Raw genomic sequence first — 20,609 nt, forward strand, 5'->3', positions numbered from 1 at the left:
ATGGATGTAACATATATGGGAAAAGATATGTGTCTGTTTCAATGAGGATAGATTGAATATTATAGATAAAGAAGAGCAGTATACATTCAGCTTTCAGAGAGGCAACAACTGGGTCTTCAGAGGCGCTTCTTAAAGTATTCAGAGATACAGGGTGAGAGAGAGAAAATGGCAAACTTGAGAAACTTTAGCCAGCAGTGTAAATTCTTTCGATTGAATCTGGTTCTATGTGTAAGCATCAAGGGAGTTCAGACTAGTCAGTCTTATACAACTCTCTCCAGATTCTTGTGGCTGAACAGAACCCCGGAAGGAATAACATGGCATTATACCCTACTTCGAAAAAAAGGAATTAATGGTGCAGAGAAGGTGGTTTTTTTTTCTCTCTTTCTTCCCCCTCCCTCTTGCCAGAAACAAGGAAAATGGAAACATATAAAGCGAATCCGGATAGCTTGTGCACCATGCACTATGATACCAGTGTATACTCTGCCAGCTGAAAGGAAAAGATTGATGTAGACGAGGCCGTATTCTAAGCACTGTGTCAGAGATGAACTTACAAGAACCAAAATTCTTTTGTCGAAAATATCCACTCCTTTCCTTTATAAAGGCGGAATTCTGACAATGAATATCCTCAGAATTTTCAAACCCTGCTTATGCAGTGAATTTTATTTTTCCAACCTGTAAGAATATTGAACAATGTTTGAAGCTGAGAACCTTCAATCAGTTGTTGAGTTCAAAACTGAAAGCTGCAGATTAGCTAAAAAGAAGATACAAGTTAGAGAAATAATTCACTGCTCTTCTTAAAATTTTGTTAAAATTTTGTTTATAATTATTTGTAAAATATGAGCTGGAAATAGAACTTAGCATTGTGTATACGACAATGTACCTTGAATAATTAAGCTAATGAGCCTAAAGTTAGGTTTATCAATTGTTCATTGAACAATCAGTATTTTGCCAACTACTCCTTTCAAACTTTTGAAGTTAGAAATGTGCTAAAAGGTCAAAATTTAACGACACTTTAAAGTCGAGGCTGTCTAAACAATTGGTTGAAGAGCTTTTAGAGTTTTCTAGATTTCAGTTTGGCCCCTGTCCTGTCCTGTCCTGTCCTGTCCTGACTAATTTGGGAAATTGTATTTTTAATTTTTTTGTGGATTTTAATTCTTTTTTTTTTAAAGATATTTATCTTTTTTTTTGGTTTGTTTTGTTTTACGTGGATATAGTATCCAAGAGATTATTCTTATATTTTGTTAATCTTCAAGGATTTATCTTATTTACAACATTGGTCCAACTTTATCATTTAAATTTATTTTGAAAAATAAAGATTTTAACTGTCAATATATATATAGTATAATAAAGCTCTTTGCTTATATATGTAACTGTCAATATATATATTGTATAATAAAGCTCTTTGCTTATATATGTAACTGTCAATATACATATTATATAATAAAGCTCTTTGCTTGTATATGTATCTATTTATGTGTTCGCTATAGCCTGAAGTTTAAATCCACAATACACTTTTAAGGGAAACTTTATTTAAAAATGATCAATTTTCAGATAGATTAAACAATTATCTTTACAAATAAATTGTTCATAAAATGAAAGGTCACTTGAAATTACGCCTACAGTCCCTTTAAATGGAGGATTTTATTTGATATTTTGTTAACACTCCCTTAAAGTGCTAAATGTAATCATCTTTATTTATCTTATTAATTCAATTGTGTTTTATTGTTATAATTTATTCAGCTATGACTGGCAGATGGGATCTGTTCCTCTTCTTCATTCTTGTCTAGATCTTAGAAACCTATATTCTATCCTACTCTGCTCAACCCTTTTAGGTGAGTAGGTTACCTATTCTATCCTACTCTGCTCTACCCTACTAGGTGAGTAGGTTACCTATTCTATCCTACTCTGCTCTACCCTACTAGGTGAGTAGGTTTCCTATTCTATCCTACTCTGCTCTACCCTACTAGGTGAGTAGGTTTCCTATTATATCCTGCCCTGCTCTACCCTACTAGGTAAGTAGGTTACCTATTCTATCCTACTCTGTTCTACCCTACTAGGTGAGTAGGTTTCCTATTTTATCCTACTCTGCTCTACCCTACTAGGGGAGTAGGTTTCCTATTTCATCCTACTCTGCTTTACCCTACTAGGTAAGTAGGTTACCTATTCTATCCTAATCTGCTCTACCCTACTAGGTGAGAAGGTTTCCTATTTTATCCTACTCTGCTATACCCTACTAGGTGAGTAGGTTTCCTATTCTATCCTACTCTTCTCTACCCGACAAGGTGAGTAGGGCTTTCTATTCTATCCTACTCTGCTCTACCCTACTAGGTGAGTAGGTTACCTATTCTATCCTGCTCTGCTCCACCCTACTAGGTGAGTAGGTTACCTATTCTATCCTACTCTGCTCTACCCTACTAGGTGAGTAGGTTACCTATTCTATCCTGCTTTGCTCTACCATACTAGTTGAGTAGGTTACCTATTCTATCCTACTCTGCTCTACCCTACTAGGTGAGTAGGTTACCTATCCTATCCTACTCTGCTCTACCCTTCTAGGTGAGTAGGTTACCTATCCTATCCTACTCTGCTCTACCCTAAGATATAAGTAGATTACATACACTTTTTAAATAATGAAGAGGTTATGAAGGGTATATTGACCAAATATTTTTAGTTCTTTTTTTAAAATGTCTTTTTAAGGTTTTCTCTGCAGCTCAAATTATATTTTGATATAAAACCCTTAAAAGTGTTGTTTTTAAACTCCTGTTTTGAACAAGAAAACTTATAAAAGCCAAAAATTCCACCTTAACATTTTCTTTAAAATACAAAATTCAATGAATATGATTTTTAACAAAGATTTTTTTAACAATTTATGCTTTTTAATTTTAAAGCTTTTCACTTTTTTACTCACCTTCAATTACGAGAGAAAAAATCGCTTATATTCAATTAAAAAATCGCTATGTGGTGGTCATCCAACTTTTGCAGTCAAATAAGCGATTTTTGTCGCATATTTGGCAGCCATCTAACTTTTATTCCCAAATAAACGATTTTTGTTGCTTTTAAAAATTTAAAATGTATATTGCACTCTACGTCACTTCAATAAATCCCCTGCCCCCCCCCCCTCCCTGGATATTTGGTTCGTGTTGCTTGTTAAGTGTTGTGATAGGAGAAGATTACTTGAGCTTTGTAAGACAAGATTTATCAAACCTTAGATAACTTTAGCATATAAATCATACTCTACATCCTACAGCACAATCAAGTTTACACAACAACATTTTTTAATGAGAAAATAAATCAGCTTAAAGGGACTGTAAGCGTAGTTTTAAGTGACCCGATGCAAACCCGATTTACTTAACAGTACCTTTAAAGCTTTTTTTTCTCAAGTATGAATTAAATATGAATGTTTCTGTTTCTTTAAACTGATTATTTACAGTTGCGGGTTTGCTGCGAAAGTGATTTTGTGCATTCCTTGCTTATAAGAAGCAAGGAAGAAACTCACAGAATTAAACCCTTTTTGAGTTAGAAAAACCCCGGGTTCTTCAACATTTTTGATCAGATTAAGGTTTCAAGGGTACTGTTGTAAATCGGGCATTGCATTCTTTGTACGGTGGGTCACTTGAAATTAGACTTACAGTCCCTTAAGATATTAGACTTACAGTCCCTTAAAATATTAGACTTACAGTCCCTTAAAATATTAGACTTACAGTCCCTTAAAATATTGTCTTTTTTTACTTCAGGATTGATTTTTTCTATCAAACTTTTTAAAAAAAACATCGCTTTTTTACTGGACCAACGTTATTTTTCTAACAAACTTTTGAAAAAACGATCGTTTTTTACTGAACGAACGATTTTTATAAACGATCTTTTAATGAAAAAATAAACGAAATAAATTTTGTTTGAACGATTGACTGAAAACAAACAAAATGGGTCGTTCACGAACAATAAACAAACAATATGAAAAAAAGCCGAAAGCACCCATCTATAGCGGAAACGAGCCTTTAGACTAGTCGTCAATTTGTAAATGGTAATATTGGAAAAGTACCTGATCATTTTCATAGTTTATAAACTCTTATTCATAAATTTGAATTTACAGCAAATTTACAATACTGGGGGAAAATAAGTGTTTAGAAATAACACCAAAACAGATTTAACAACAATTAATATTTTTATTAAAACTTTAAAACTTTAAAACTTGTTCTTATAGACTAGAGAGAGACAAGTTTGGCACTTTATAGATTTCCCTTCTCAGGATAAATGTTTTGCAAACAAACTATCAAATATAAATTCAATTTTAAAAATTGATTTTTTATCAACAGGGATACTCTACCGGGTACTGGAGAACAAGGAAGCGGCTGGAGACGGTTCTCATAAGATGAAAAGTTATGGAGATGGCTCCAAGATCGAAAGTGACGGAATTGATTCCACTACAATGACAAATGGTTTTACCAAAATAGAAAGTGATGGTTCCAGTAAGATAGAAGATGAAGATGAGATGGATAAAGATGATTCCAGCAAGATCGAAGACGAAGAGCGGTTTGAAAAGACGGTTTCGGGGACTGTGTATCCAGTTTATCGTAACGGAGACGTAAATGACAACATATCAGAGGAAGCTGATTTGTCCATTACTGACGATGATTGTCAAAGCTTCCAGAAAAGTTTGGCCTTTGGTCTTCTCTTCCTTGTTGTTCCTTTCCTACCAGCCTCAAATATGTTTTTCCAGGTAGACATTAAATCAATCAACTAATCATTAATGCAATAAATAAATTTTTATTGTACCCAAAACCGTGTTTTAGAAGTACAGTTTTACCACGTAAACAGACTTAAATTAAGAATTACTGAATCTTTTATTTTTCATCTGCTTAAATTTATTGAACAAAAGAAAAGGTTGCAAAAATTAATAGCTTTTCAGTCGTTTATTTTTATTCGAGATATTAAATCGTTCTTTGTGGGACAAATTTGTAAACCCATGCGATTGGCAATTTAGGAAAAATAAATTAAAAAGTCTCAAAGCAAATTGCATGAGCACAACAAAATTTACAGGTAAACATTTCAGGTTGGGTTTGTAGCAGCAGAAAGGATCTTGTATGTTCCTAGTATTGGATTCTGTGTTCTAGTGGCACTAGGAGCAAGGAACCAGACTCATGTCTTAAAAAATAGTTTCTGAAAAACTATTGTTGTGATTTAAATGACCAAAGACAGTTTGATCTACCCCTGACCCTCTAGTAAAAGTAAATTAAACCTAAAGTCTGACCACGTCCATCTTGTTGCACCGGCTAGTCCTATTAAGTGTCTGCTTTATTTACCCAACGTCCGGGCGATACAGTACAAACTGGGACCGGAAAGGTTGACCCGGCTCGGAAATTCAAATGTACTACGGCTGCCCCTGACTTAGTTCTCATATTTCTTGGTCTTCTCTCTGTCTGCTAATACTTTTGGTCGACAGTTTAAACTTCTCCATATCCAACCAAAATGGAGGGCATATTCCCGGAAGCCAGTTTTAATGTAAACTAAATTTGGAAATAGCAATTACAGGGGACATTAGCTCCAAACCAGGGCTATGTCCACTTCTAACTGTAATTCTAGAAATGGACAAAATTTCTGTTTAAAAAAAATGTCCAGTCCACTGTAATACGTTTTCTAATACCATGAACTAATGTATGCAGAATTCGCTATCAATTTGTTAAGTTAAAGAAAAACTATTTCGAAATGAGAATTAATGATTCACAGTTTTGACACTTTTTACTTTCTCTTGAACATGAAGTAGATATTTGGTCTTAAAAGTATTGGTATTGGACATTCAATGTTGATTAACCCTTCACCTTTACTCTATATGTAAGTGCATACATCGGGTTAGCTGTTAGGTTAACTCAGTAAACTGGGTTAGAAACCTTTATCTCCTGATTAACCTAGAGTAGAGAGAGTTTAAGTGTTCTCTCAGTAGGGGAAGAGAATGGGACATATTAGTCCTCTTGTTCAAATACGTTACTATGCCATCTACTAGTATCCTTCCAAAGCTACCAAACTCTGGTTAGAGGAACCCTGCATCTATACTGAGCTGGGAACCTTAGAATTGAATACCTTTAATCCCGATCGCTTAATCTGAATATCCAATGTTGACACTTTTAATTTAATTCTTAATCCGCTCTTTTACTTTATTTTTCTCTCCTTGCCAGTTTCCGGCCAATGAATGTGTAGTAAATGCCCTACTCCCAAAACTGCTTTCAGATCTGTATCAATCCAGGTACAACTGAATCAGGAACTCAAGGTTCACACGAATACCATAGTCATTATCAATCCATATTCTCAGGTATCTGCACCTACAGATACAATCAGTTTAAATCCCAATTTATCTATTATCTATCTAATATTTATTACAAGAGTTCTCTCATGAAATATCGCGCAAAATTTCAAATTTCCCGGCTTCTCTGATTGGATGTTCTGGTTTCACCAAACCCCACTCGATTGGTTGAGTTATTTACACTTTTGTTGATACAAACTTAAGAATTAATTAATCTTGAGATTAACAAAAGAGAAGATCAAGCATTGATCTCGATATCCACAATTCTAAAGTTTTCTACTCTTGGCGAAAGGGATTGTTAAATTTTTTACAGAAAAAAAAAATAAATTAGTAAAAAAGGAACTTCCAAGGTTGAAAAAATGTCCCTGATGATTTAAATTATTAATTCCTTCTCTTTTAACAATCTCAGCGTTAATACGTAAACACTGCAGTACATATTGTTTGTAAACAAAGCTAAGAGGCATACAATTAATCCATTGTCAGGATAGGATGGAGATCGTTTCGATTGATCCCAAGATGCAGAATTTTATGATTCCTGATTTCTGATTCCTGATTCCTGATTCCTGATTCCTGATTTCTGATTTCTGATTTCTGATTCCTGATTTCTGATTTCTGATTTCTAATTCCTGATTCCTGATTCCTGATTCCTGATTCCTGATTCCTGATTCCTATTCTCAACCAAGTTTCTAGAAATGCTAACATCAAACTAGCACTAACAGCCAGACTTCTTAGAGCAAAGCCTCAGTAGTTTTACAAAGTGATGGGAAATTTTATCCAATTTGTAAATTCAAAGAATAAAGAAGAATCAGTGGGACTGCCAAATTCTGTAAAAGAAAATCAATTATTTAAAAGAAATGAAGAAGGAAAGATTCGGAATAAGAAATAGAGATTTATATCATCACACCACCTCAGAAGATTTGATTGATTGATTGATCAATAAAATGAATCTTTTATTTAATTTATAAAGATATATCATCTCTTCAATTTTTTGTTTGGGATGGGGAGTTCATTATTTTGTTTGGGATGGGGAGTTCATTATTTTTGTTTGGGATGGGGAGTTCATTATTTGTTTGGGATGGGGAGTTCATTATTTTTTGTTTGGGATGGGGAGTTCATTATTTTGTTTGGGATGGGGAGTTCATTATTTTGTTTGGGATGGGGAGTTCATTATTTTGTTTGGGATGGGGAGTTCATTATTTGTTCCTAATTAAATATGACAGAAAAAGAAAATTTGAATGCAAAGATTCTATTTTTAATTTGTATCATTAAAATATCACCATGTTCTACTATGCAAAAGTTTTTTTTTATTTGATAGTCACATAAAAAGTATCATTTTTAAAAGTTTCCCAATAAAGCTTCTCACTGCAAACCAAGATGTGCACGTTCTCACGCTAAACTACAAGCTGTATTTTGCTATTTACTCCGTTTCAACTTAAGTTAAAGACAAGAACTTTGCATTTTTATATTGTTTACGCCTAGGGCTACAAAAAAGTCGAAGCTGTCCAAACATTGTATGACTAGATCTCAGGGTTGTCTATTTTTCAGTGTTCTTAAATCTTTACACATGAAAGAGGCAAACACCATTTTAGCTGAAGCTTTTGCTCTCCTGATTTTGGACTTCTAATCAAAAAATAAACTTTTGGCCAGGAGAAGAAATAAATAAACCATTCATGAACCATAATTTCTTTTATCAGGGTGTTAGATAGATTGAACTGTCTTTGGTCATTTAGGTTGATCACACCATAAGATTTCTTTTGACAGTGTATTTGACCAATGAGCATGGTTGTTGTATAGAAAGTTACTGGTTCGAATGAGAGGATATAGAGAAGGAAGTATGAGAAGGAACGGAGAAGGAGGGATCAGAGAATACAGATGGATGAGAGAATACGGAAAAGGATGGACGGAGAAGATGATACAAATTCTCATCCTGATCACACTCCTCTCATTTGGAGGAAAAACATTCACAAGGAAAATCTCACTTTTATTCTCATTCATTTCAGACAAAGGAGTAATATTGTATACGCGGTAATTGTACATCAGACAAATATTTCTTATTCAAATGGAGTACCCGTCTGCAAAGCATGTATAATCATATGGTAGGGCCAGCCGCGTCAGTTGTATCTCCCTTCTGTTTCCGACAAAGAAACTGATTACTTGCAACACAATCTGATTCCTTTATCTTGGTAACCTGATAGTGTAAAGGTCTACACCATTAGATTGTAAGGATATAGGAATTAGAAAATTACATTTTGTGGCAAATATAAATGATAATTGAATAGACGAACAATCACTTTTAAACGTTATAAATGATAATTGAATAGAGCCCCATGGTTTATTTTCAACTATCGAACTGAAGCAAAGTTAGTGACGGTGGGTGATTAAAAAATCTAAATTAGCCCATTACTATAAAAAATTTAACCTAAAGGACAATGATATTTATTTATGAATTTTAATTAAGAACAATTTTGAAATTACTCATAAGAGTTACTGAAAACATTGAAATCAAAATCTAAGTAATATGTTTTCATTAAAGTTAAAAAATAATTTCAAAGTCAACAATATTATGGAAAAAATAATTTCATACTCAAGCAGAGTGGCGATATATTTCTGTAGAAAGGTTTGTACGTGGGGTTTCCAGCGAAAGCTTAAGAACATATTTGGTTGTATTTTGTATATAGTTGATATTTCATAATATTAACTTTGAAAACATTTATTCCTGTTTCAAAATGAAATAACTATTATGAAATAATAAATATATACGAATGCGTCGAAAAATAATCAATGACTATTGGTCCTAATATCGGAATACTTTGCTTGGAATTAAATTGATTATTTTACGATCCGAGTTAAATGTTGCAACTTTCTGAATTTGTATGGACGCTACGTTCTTTAGTATGAGTCGTTTTTAACAATTTTCTCCTGATAGACGCAACAGATAGAAGTAAGATTAGTAGTGATCAAAAGCGCTTATTTTCGCCGTAAGCCAATATCCCCTTTCATTTTTCGCGAACACTCCCTTTAAGAAGAAATATGTATAACAAACATTAATCAGTGAGATTTCTTTTATAAAACAGAAATTTCGCCTGGAATTCAAGACTGGCTTTATTCAGGAATATTAACTATTTTATCACTAAATATCCATATTTATTTTTAACTAAAATTCAACAAAAAACATTTTTTCTAGAAACCAAATAACAATAACAGTGCAAAATTTATAGTTCTTGTGAACTACCTTTTATGGTTTGAAATTCATGATTTTGGAATCAATTTAAAGGGACTGCCTGTAAGCGTAATTTCAAGTGGCATTCATGCATGACCCACTGCATACAATGTGAACTCAATGCTGCGTAAAAAGGGTTTAAGGGTACCGTTGTAAATTGGGCATTCTCCTTTTTCCTTTGGAGGGTCACTAGTAAATACGCTTACAGTTCATTTAAATAAAAAGTTGGAACCTGAAAAACAATAAATAAAAATAAATAAAATATTATGATTTGAACCAGATCTGGGCTTCAAAGTACACAAACAAATGCCAAGGTACACAATGAAGATAATTAGTACTTTGGAAATATTTTTTAACTTCGAAAATTGAAAATGTTTTTTTTGTGTTTACAAACTATAATATTTCTTCCACTTCTAACATCACAAATATATTTATAGGTCTTCGAAAATTAAAACTAGATTTTTAACTTCAAACATCAGACTCATGTATTTTTCATATTCAAAAAATCAAAATATATTTTTTAACAATAAAAGTATATTTTCGAGTTTTTGAACCTTGAAATATATTTTGTGTCTTCAAAAATTGAAAATATATTTTTTCCTTCAAACATTGTTGTCTTTTTCTTTAAGCATTAAAAATAATTTTAAAAAAAACATTGCAAATGTTTGTGTCATACTCAGAAATTGACAAGTTTTTTATTGACATATTCGATTGGGCGTCTTTAATCATTTAAAATACGTAAATTTGTGTAAAGATGAAAAACTATTTTGTATATTTGAAATTTAAAAATTCTTGTATTTTTTTTTCTCTTCAAACTTTGCAACCTTTCCTGAAGTAAACTGCTGACTACACTACTCAGTAAATTCATTAAAAAGTTAAATTTTTAGTTTGAAATTCAAAATTTAATAAAACTTGAAATTGCATTATTACAGTGAAATGAATCCCCAGGTATATACGTGCAATATCAATTAAAAAATCTGCTTCCTTGTTGTAGGCTTTCCTATGATTTCAAAAGAATTTGAATTATATATTGACCATGGACCGAATTTAATGAATCTAAACTGCTTACCGCCTGTTCAAATCTGAATCACCATTTAAATACTTCCTTAATCTTTAATTTTGAATTGATGGTTCAAATTTGAACCGGCAGTAGGAGGCTCAGCGACGTAGCTTAAATTAATTAAATTCGATCCCATGTCAAGAATACAAAAATTCTTTTCATATATTTCATATATTCTAGAATCATGGAAATATGAATATATTTTGGATTTTCTACAATTTTGAAATATTAATATATTTAATATTTTCTACAATTATGGAAAAATTGATATATTTTATATTTTCTACAATTATGGGATATAAATATATTTTAGATTTTTTACAATTATGGAAACATGAATATATTTTATATATTTCTACAATCATGGAAATATTAATATATTTTATATTTTCTACAATTATGGAAATATTAATATATTTTAGATTGTCTACAGTTATGGAAAAATAAATATATTTTAGATTTTCTACTATACAATAATGGAGACATAAATATATTTTATATTTTCTACAATTTTGAAATATAAATATATTTTATATTTTCTACAATTATGGAAATATAAATATATTTTAAATTTTTTACAATTATGGGAATATTAATATATTTTAGATTTTCTACAATTATGGAAACATGGCCCTAGACAATGGAAACCAGGAAACAGCTAAACTATGCTACAAGGAAGCCATAAGGTGCATGAGCCATAAAAAACAGGTTTTAACAAACAAAAAAAATTAATTTTGAGATTTGTCCAGGTACAGAATCAAAAAAAAAGTTTGATTTAAATTTAATTTATTTGTGGCCTGGCTACGTTATATTTTAGGCTGTGGCCTAGCTAAGTTATATTTTAGGCTGTTCCCAGAGCTATGTTATATTTTAGGCTGTTCCCATAGCTATGTTATATTTTAGGCTGTGGCCTAGCTACGTTATATTTCAGGTTGTGGCCTAGCTACGTTATATTTCAGGCTGTGGCCTAGCTACGTTATATTTCAGGCTGTGGCCTAGCTACGTTATATTTTAGGCTGTTCCCATAGCTATGTTATATTTTAGGCTGTGGCCTAGCTACGTTCAGGCTGTGGCCTAGCTACGTTATATTTCAGGCTGTGGCCTAGCTACGTTATATTTCAGGCTGTGGCCTAGCTACGTGATTGCTTGGAATAATCTTGCAACTCTATCTGACAACGAAACGGAAATAGAGTTTCTTCTCAGGTTATACACTCTTTAAACTTAAACAGACTGTCAACGATATTTCAAGTGACCAGGTACTAAACTGTAAGTGGGGGGGGGGGGCAAAGCTCTCTTATACAGTAAGAAATTAAGATAGATATATAATATATCTTTTTCCAAGATAGAAAAAGAAGTAGTTATCCGTAGGAAAGCATAATTTTGTTGGGGGGAAGATGGTGGTTTAATAATCAACATGGTTTACATTTTTTCTTAAACATACTTTGTTTAAAATCTTTGTAAGGTGTATTTGAGGGCCTGAATTCAAGCACTGGATTGAAATCACTTTTAATCGTTATAAATGATAATTGAATAGACGAACAATCACTTTTAAACGTTATAAATGATAGTTGAATAGACGAACAATCACTTTTAAACGTTATAAATGATAATTGAATAGACGAACAATCACTTTTAAACGTTATAAATGATAATTGAATAGACAAACAATCACTTTTAAATGTGATGTTACTTTTTTAGAAAAGCTTTGTTGTTGGATCCTAGTCACACAACATCATTGTACAATCTTGCAGATCTATACAGGAACATTTCATGTACACAGTGTACACACTGTACAATCTACAGTACAGTATTTTAGGGGAGTCTTTAGAGATGGGCGCTTTCTGCTTTTTTCCCTTTCGTTCTCAAACTTATTGTTCATTTGCCATCTATTTAAATCGTTTTCTCACTGAAAAATTATTTGTTCGTTCAAAAAAATCGTTCGTTTAGTAAAATTTCTCGTTCAGTAAATTTGTTTGTTCAATAGAACTGTTTGTTTAGTAAAAAAGCGATTTAAAAAAAAAGTTCTTTCGAATGGTTTAAAATCGTTATTTATTAGTTCGGTTTTAAGAAACGACGCCCATCTCTGGCTTACACAAAAGAATATCTGCCTATTAGGGATAGTTTCGGCCACTTCATAGAAACATTTAATAGAAATAATAGCAGGATTAATAGAATCTATTTTATTTTTTGTTTTCCCACTTTAAATTTTTTAAAACTTTTTTAAAAAATTCTTGAAGTCTAGAATAAATATTGATTCTTCCTTGACAGAACCCCCCCCCCCGGCCCCCCCCCATATTGTTCTATTTTCAAACATTTTTATAAAAGCCAAAAAATCAGTGTACATGAATTATTATGAAGGCAAAGACGACATTACAAGAAAGCTGTTTATTATTTCTCAATTTGTCTAAAGTTCAGAGAATGTCAACCTACTGCAGGAATGTTTACAAGCATTATTAAAAATATAATTATTAAAATAAGAACAATATTATAACAATTACAGATCACAATCCCATTTTAAATACTAAGTTTTCTATGATAGTTTTAGCTTTTTAATGCAATTCTATATAGATGTAATTGTCCGATCATAGCTCAGGAACTCCTGGACTGATGTGCCTCAAATTTTGATTTGGGAACTCGGATCACCCACGGGAATATTCTCAGCTTGGTTTTGAGATTCTAAATTGAGTGGGTCAACTTTAATAGCGAAAACTTAGTTTCCCAGTAAACGGTAAACAGCTTGCACCGCTGGGTTCCCAAGCTAGTACCTTATAAAAACATTAAATGTGCAAATTTCTGTGTTTATTAGTGGATTTTTAAACAGTTTTTAGATGAAAACTTTTTGAGGTAAAATTTTTTTTACCAGTCATAAACTTTCTCCGGGGTCATTTCGGCCTATCGGGTTAAACCGGTTTGGACACAAACTAACAAACCGACAACTTATAAATGGAAAAACCAAATGAATATACATAGATTTCATTTTCCAAATATAACACAAAATTCCAAATATTTTCCTATTAATCCTTGTAAATGAGTGTAAGCTTACCAAATTGGTTTTCAATTTTTAATGCTGAAAATTTATGGAAATTGCAAAATATAATTTTCTAAAATGGAAACCAGTTCAGATTTCTTTCCTTCCTTCCTTCAAAGTATTTTTTTCTTTTTTCCCTTCATGTTATTCTTGATGATGTTGTTGATGTTGTTCTTGATGTTGTTGTTGTTGTTGTTGATGTTGTTGATGTTGTTGTTGTTCTTCTTCTCCTTATGTGAATTATCTCCAATTAAGGATTATTTCCCTTTTTTTCCATGCATGGGAAGCTCTAATTAAGCACCCCCTCCCCAACCTCACCCACCCTTCAATACTTTAAAAAGATCATATTTTAGAAATTCCCCCTCCTTTCCCGACCTNTTATACTATAGGACACTCCAGCTAGTTTATACTATAGGACACTCCAGCTAGTTTATACTATAGGACACTCCAGCTAGTTTATACTATAGGACCGAATTTAATGAATTTGAATGTCTATTCTAAACCTGACTTAATCTTTATATTTGAATCAGTGGTTTAAATTTGAACTGGCAGAATTGGTAGTTCAAAGACGTTACTATTGCGTAGCTCAAATTCATAAAATTCTTGATCGTCTTCATTTTTAATTTTAGTGGGACACACGGCTAACTGCATGCATAACATTATCATTCAGTGGGACACACGGTTAACTGCATGCATTACATAATCATTTTAGTGGGACACACGGTTAACTGTATGCATTATATAAGCATTTTAGTGGGACACACGGTTAAATGCATAAATTGCATAATCATTTTAGTGGGACACACGGTTAACTGCATAAATTACATAATCATTTTAGTTGGACACACAGTTAACTCCATGCATTACATAATCGTTTTAGTGGGACACACGGTTAACTGGATGCTTTACATAATCGTTTTAGTGGGACACACGGTTAACTGCATGCATTATATAAGCATTTTAGTGGGACACACGGTTAACTGCATGCATTGCATAATCGTTTTAGTGGGACACACGAATGACTGCATGCATTACATAATCATTTTAGTGGGACACACGGTTAACTGCATGCATTACATAAAACCTAGGGGGTAGTTGCCAAACTGTCCTTAATCTGTCCTTCATACCAATATTATATAAACATCATAGAAGTCAATTGCAAAGAAAAGGGGGGGGGGAGACGGTGTGGACTTATCAGGCAGATTTTTATCATTTAATCCTTTAAGTATAAGCAATAGATATCTTTTAAAGGGACTATAATCGAAATTTCAAGTGACTCTCCAGTCTCCGCGTTCAAATATGGGAATGCCCGATTCACAACGGTACCCTTAAATGACTTATCCCTTTAAATAATATTAAACAGCTGTATTAACTAATAACAAAATATTTTACTAGTACTAATTTATTACAAGAATGGTCTCAAGCTGTCGTACTATAGTAATCCAGCAAGAAATGTGATAATAAAGTTACAGGTGCTAAAATTAAAACTGTTTTAAGGAAACAAGGTGCAAANCTACAGTCTACCGTCCCCCTCCCCCCTTCCTTTGGTAATAATTTTTATTCTTTCCTTTTCTAATTCTAACTAATTTTGCAGTCTGCCGTTTTACTTGGATACCTATATATGCACCTGCCAGGGAGGATAGAAGGGAGGAGGGGAGAGGGGGGAAGAGGCGTGGTCGGTGGTTCTATCAGGGGTAGTTTAAAAAGCGTGAGTGGGGGAGGGGGGGAGGTTGTTAAAAAGCACGTTAGAGTAGGGTTGGTTTGTACATTTTCCTGTTAAAATCAATTTCTAATCTATTGGGCTGAAAGTATGTTTCAATTGAACAAAAGAATTTGACAGATTAATTGATTTAGACATCACTATAATTACAGTTGGGACTAATTAAGAGATTAGTATCTATTACTATACACTCATACTAAGAGATAATTAGGAAATTTAACATATGTCAATCAGATACTGTTCAATTCGACAACATTGTACTTTAGGAGAGGTTGTAAATCGATTTTTAAAAACTTGCAATATTTTTATCCTAAAATAAAATTGAAAAATGATCCGAAAACAATCGTTACAACATGATCGTAAGATCGTTTCTGGGTCGTTTTCCGCCCATACATTCTGTTAGATGTCAACATTTGGGCTAATGTAAGAAAACCAAATGGTATAAACAATACACAATTTTGAAAACAACTTTAAAAACAATTGCTTTTTTATTTACTGTGCCAAATTAGGTCCCTGAAAGTAAAAAAAGAGGCAAAAAACGACCAAAAACAAACAGAATACACATAACTCTTCATGCTAAAAACACCACTAGGGATGGATTCTTTTTACTTTTTTGAAAACGATCTTTTCGTTTTAAAAACGACAAAGAAAAAATGAAAAACGAAACGATTTTTTTAAAAAACGACCACGACTGTTCGTTTTTTAAAAACGCTCGTTTTTGAATAAGTTTGTCGTTTGGTTAACGAACGTATGTCGATTTAATTTTTGACGATCGTTAATGACGACCTATAAAGACAAAACACATTTTTGGTCGGAAAGTCCTGAGATCAGAAATCCAATAGGTCAGATCAGAAATCCAATAGGTCAGATCAGAAATCCAATAAGTCAGATCAGAAATCCAATAGGTCAGATCAGAAAACATTCTGGTTATTTCTCTCGACAAAACATTCGTTTTAGAAAAAATGAAAAACGAAACAACCCAAGAGGGCCTAGACACCACACCCTCCCGTGTTTAAATGTCGTTTATAAAATAAAAATTAAATAAAAATTTTGGTTATTTACGCAAGAAAATATCTTAAGGAAAATGACATAAATATTTTGGATAAATTTGTTGTTTGAAATCTTTAATTATATTTTTTGGTCATGGCTCTGTATAATACATATTGTTAGCTATATAGCTGGTCAAACGGCTGAACCAAATGTTCCCCGCCTTCCCCTCCTTCCCCCTCCTTCCCGCTCCTTCCCTCTTGCATAAAGAAAGAAAAGAATTTCTATATATTTTTCAATTTCAGACTTGATTTAAAATCATTGTTGGTATGATTTAGATTTGAATTGAATCGATCATCTTATAAAGCAGTATTTCAGGTTTATTTTAAATAAACTACTGCAATCATTCTTACAGCTAAAGTTAGGCATGTTCCGGGATTTTTAAAGATTTTAAATTTTTACAAAGGACAATAGTACTGATTTAATAAATGTTTCTTAGGTTAGTTAATGTTTTAAGTACAGAACTTAAGTTCAAAAGACGTCTTTCTATTCCACTGCACACCCCCAAATATATTCTGGGCAACGCAGGGTACTCCAACTGTAGAAAAAAAATAAACGTTAAAAAAATATAAAATATTTAACGTAATTTTTTATCATTTTTATATGGGATTCAATTAATTTTATTTTTCGACCGAACGATAACTTTGTAAAAGGATATCATTATATACTGAAAATAGTATGTTTGTGTCAAACACATTTTTTGTGATTTAGATTTAGATTTTTAATTTTTGGTACAAAATTTGAATAAATAAAAATTCGCAAGGTGGAATAATTCAGAATTTTTCTGAAATGTATATATATTGTATATCTTTATATCTATATATACTGGCTTCTATTTCAACTTTTAACTGTGGCTCTGTCTGACTGTGAGCATCTTATAAAACAAAAACAACAAAAAATTCGCGGATTTGATGATATTTTCCCGCGAATTTTCAAAATTTTACAAAAATCAAAAACTTTTGGACACATATTTTTGTAATTTAGAGCAGCCATTAACCTTCCTTAAGATCATGCACAAAATTTGGGCCCGATCGGTTTAGCCGTTTTTACGTTTATTACATACAAACGGGCAGACAAACAAACATACGCCCAAGCAAAGTGTATGTATAGATATACATATATCCAGTAACCACCTGTTTATAAATATTTATATTCCTACTCCTCAGAACTAATTGAACTTCATGAATATAAATTAAACCAATTTAATTTTCTAATATATAAGAACTTGTAGCTTATGCAAATATAGAACTAAAACAAGACAAATTTATCAAAACTTGTGCAATTTTAAATTTAACAAAACTGCTCCCTTGCTCAATCAAATTTAGAGAAATTTTAAAATACTAGGCTTTTAGGGCGCTTCGCGCCCATCTTCTATTTAAATTGTGAACATGTTCTTTTTGTTTACATTTTAAAACAAAGAAGAACAAATTTTTGCGGATTTAAAAAAAAAAATTCGCGGATTTTCAAGAATTTAAATTTTTTACCAAATTAAAAACCTTTAAAACACATTTTTTAAAAACTTTTATCATTCATAAACCTTCCCTGTGGGCCCGATCGGTTCAGCCGTTTTGACGTTTATTGGGTACAAACAAACAAACACCCAGACAGACAAACAGACAGACAAGCCAAATTTATATATAGATTTCTAGTAATCTTTTATTGAGCCAAATAGGAACGAAAAAAGCGTAAAAATTTGGAATTATATATTTTTATAGATAAAGCTTAAATTGCAATACAATGAAAACATAATGAAGAATTCTTAAATGTGATCTTTATAATAAAGCTCTTCGCTCATATATATACATAAATATTACTAGCTCGGTAACCTAGCGTTGCCCAGGTACTCCCGCCGTTTACCCGTAATTGGAAAATTTTACCGGGAAACTAAATTTTGGCTATAAATGTCGATCCACTCAAGGTAAACTATTTAAAACCAAGCTAAGAACATTACCTTGGTTCTCCCGAGTTCGACATTAAAAATTTGAGGCAAATCGGTTCAGGGGTTTCTGAATTATGATCGGTCAAATAGACAGTCAGACAAACAGATATTACAACTATATTATTATGTGGAAAAATGATAGCTATAGCTGGCCAAAAGGCTGGACCAAATTTGCTGACATTTTTTAAACTAGTTTTGTTTATCCAAAGTCCAGACAAAACTGGGTTCCCAAGCCAGTTTTCAATATAATAGTATATTGTTTGTAAACACACGAACTGCAGTACGATTGCTGTCTGACTGCAAGGAAGAAGTTCAAAAGTTGAAAATAGCAAATAACAAGCATCAGCATCATAATGATCTTGAAAGAAAATACCATGGAAAAAATGAGCCTGGGAGTAAATGATCATGAACTAGGAGTAAATGATCTTAAACCAGGAGTAAATGATCATAAACCAGGAGTAAATGATCATGAAGCAGGAGCAAATGATCATGAACCAGGAGTTAATGATCATGAAACAGGAGTAAATGATCATTAAACAGGAGAAAATGATCATGAAACAGGAGCAAATGATCATGAACCAGGAGTAAATGATCATGAACCAGGAGTAAATGATAATGAGCAGGGAGTAAATGATCATGAAATTGTAGTTATTGATCATGAACCAGGAGTAAATGATCATGAACCAGTTGTAAATGATCATGAATCTCGAATAAACGATCATAAACCAGTAGTAAATAATCATGAATCTCGAGTAAATGATCATGAATTTCGAGTAAATGATCATAAACCAGAAGTAAATGATCATGAATCTCGAGTAAACGATCATGAATGTAGGAAAATTTGATCACGATTGTAGACCTTTTTTTGTGCCAAATTTTGTACCGTATAAAAAACATTTTTGAATAAAGTTTAAAATTTAAGTTTTATTTTTAAACATTAATCTGTAAAAAGGAAATGTTTGTTCTAAAAAAATATTTATTCTCAATATTAATAATAAATAATGATGAGAATGAGGGAAGAAGACAGACCAGGGGTTAACCTTAATTCCAGGTTATAGAAATAAAGCCTACAGCTGGAGTACTAATACAGTAGCAGGATATGCAGGGTTACCCACAAAGGGTGAGACGGAAATGACCACCTTGGCAAACGTACGTTTGGCATTTTATATATCTGGAAGGTGAAGTTTTTTAAATCTCACTCTGTTCAAGTACTCCTGAACACTGCATAAGCTGTTTGTCCAACTAAACATGCAAAGACGACCCAGAATGCATAAAGTTCAGCTTTAGAGCCATGTATGTCATATTGTAATTAAAACTGTTAATTTCCTGAAACACAAAGCTCTGTTATTTGTTGTTTTAACAGAAATGCTTGTGTAATTTAATAAAGCTTTTTGGTCATGGCTCTGTATAATACATATTGTTAGCTATATAGCTGGTCAAACGGCTGAACCAAATGTTCTTAATTTTTATTAAAATATCAACGGGTACTTATTAGAAATCATAATTTGATACCACGCGCGGGTAAACGGTGGGGGCCCTGGGGGTCTGGGGTAAATAATTCAAAAAACCTGAGCAATGTCGGACACTCCAGCTAGTTTATACTAAAGGACACTCCAGCTAGTTTATACTATAGGACACTTCAGCTAGTTTATACTATAGGACACTCCAGCTAGTTTATACTATAGGACACTCCAGCTAGTTTATACTATAGGACACNTCCCCCTTCAAACACATCCCCACATTCTTCCAAACATATCCCCCTTCAAACACATCCCCACATTCTTCCAAACATATCCCCCTTCAAACACATCCCCACATTCTTCCAAACATATCCCCCTTCAAACACATCCCCACATTCTTCCAAACATATCCCCCTTCAAACACATCCCCACATTCTTCCAAACATATCCCCCTTCAAACACATCCCCACATTCTTCCAAACATATCCCCCTTCAAACACATCCCCACATTCTTCCAAACATATCCCCCTTCAAACACATCCCCACATTCTTCCAAACATATCCCCCTTCAAACACATCCCCACATTCTTCCAAACATATCCCCCTTCAAACACATCCCCACATTCTTCCAAACATATCCCCCTTCAAACACATCCCCACATTCTTCCAAACATATCCCCCTTCAAACACATCCCCACATTCTTCCAAACATATCCCCCTTCAAACACATCCCCACATTCTTCCAAACATATCCCCCTTCAAACACATCCCCACATTCTTCCAAACATATCCCCCTTCAAACACATCCCCACATTCTTCCAAACATATCCCCCTTCAAACACA

At 32.8% G+C, this 20,609-nt stretch overlaps 1 protein-coding gene across 1 annotated transcript in view; it reads left to right on the top strand.

Moving 5' to 3' along the window:
• The window catches only part of LOC111697747 (transmembrane and TPR repeat-containing protein 2), a gene marked incomplete at its 5' end in the record, with an annotated part of 21,752 nt that extends 2,525 nt beyond the window's left edge, over positions 1 to 19,227 (top strand). The window contains 12 exons of the mRNA XM_023467854.1: positions 66 to 151; positions 1,741 to 1,832; positions 4,311 to 4,714; positions 5,048 to 5,124; positions 8,087 to 8,260; positions 9,367 to 9,402; positions 9,793 to 9,826; positions 11,179 to 11,258; positions 11,695 to 11,775; positions 12,271 to 12,333; positions 12,931 to 13,007; positions 18,588 to 19,227. Of these exons, the coding sequence (XP_023323622.1) occupies positions 66 to 151; positions 1,741 to 1,832; positions 4,311 to 4,714; positions 5,048 to 5,124; positions 8,087 to 8,260; positions 9,367 to 9,402; positions 9,793 to 9,826; positions 11,179 to 11,258; positions 11,695 to 11,775; positions 12,271 to 12,333; positions 12,931 to 13,007; positions 18,588 to 18,709 (1,326 nt within the window). The remainder of the gene's footprint in view (positions 1 to 65; positions 152 to 1,740; positions 1,833 to 4,310; positions 4,715 to 5,047; positions 5,125 to 8,086; positions 8,261 to 9,366; positions 9,403 to 9,792; positions 9,827 to 11,178; positions 11,259 to 11,694; positions 11,776 to 12,270; positions 12,334 to 12,930; positions 13,008 to 18,587) is intronic.
• Between the last annotated feature and the right edge of the window lie 1,382 nt (positions 19,228 to 20,609).

The sequence above is a fragment of the Eurytemora carolleeae genome, unplaced genomic scaffold (genome assembly GCF_000591075.1).
Source record: "Eurytemora carolleeae unplaced genomic scaffold, Eaff_2.0 scaffold4, whole genome shotgun sequence".
Classification (NCBI taxonomy): Eukaryota; Metazoa; Arthropoda; class Copepoda; order Calanoida; family Temoridae; genus Eurytemora; species Eurytemora carolleeae.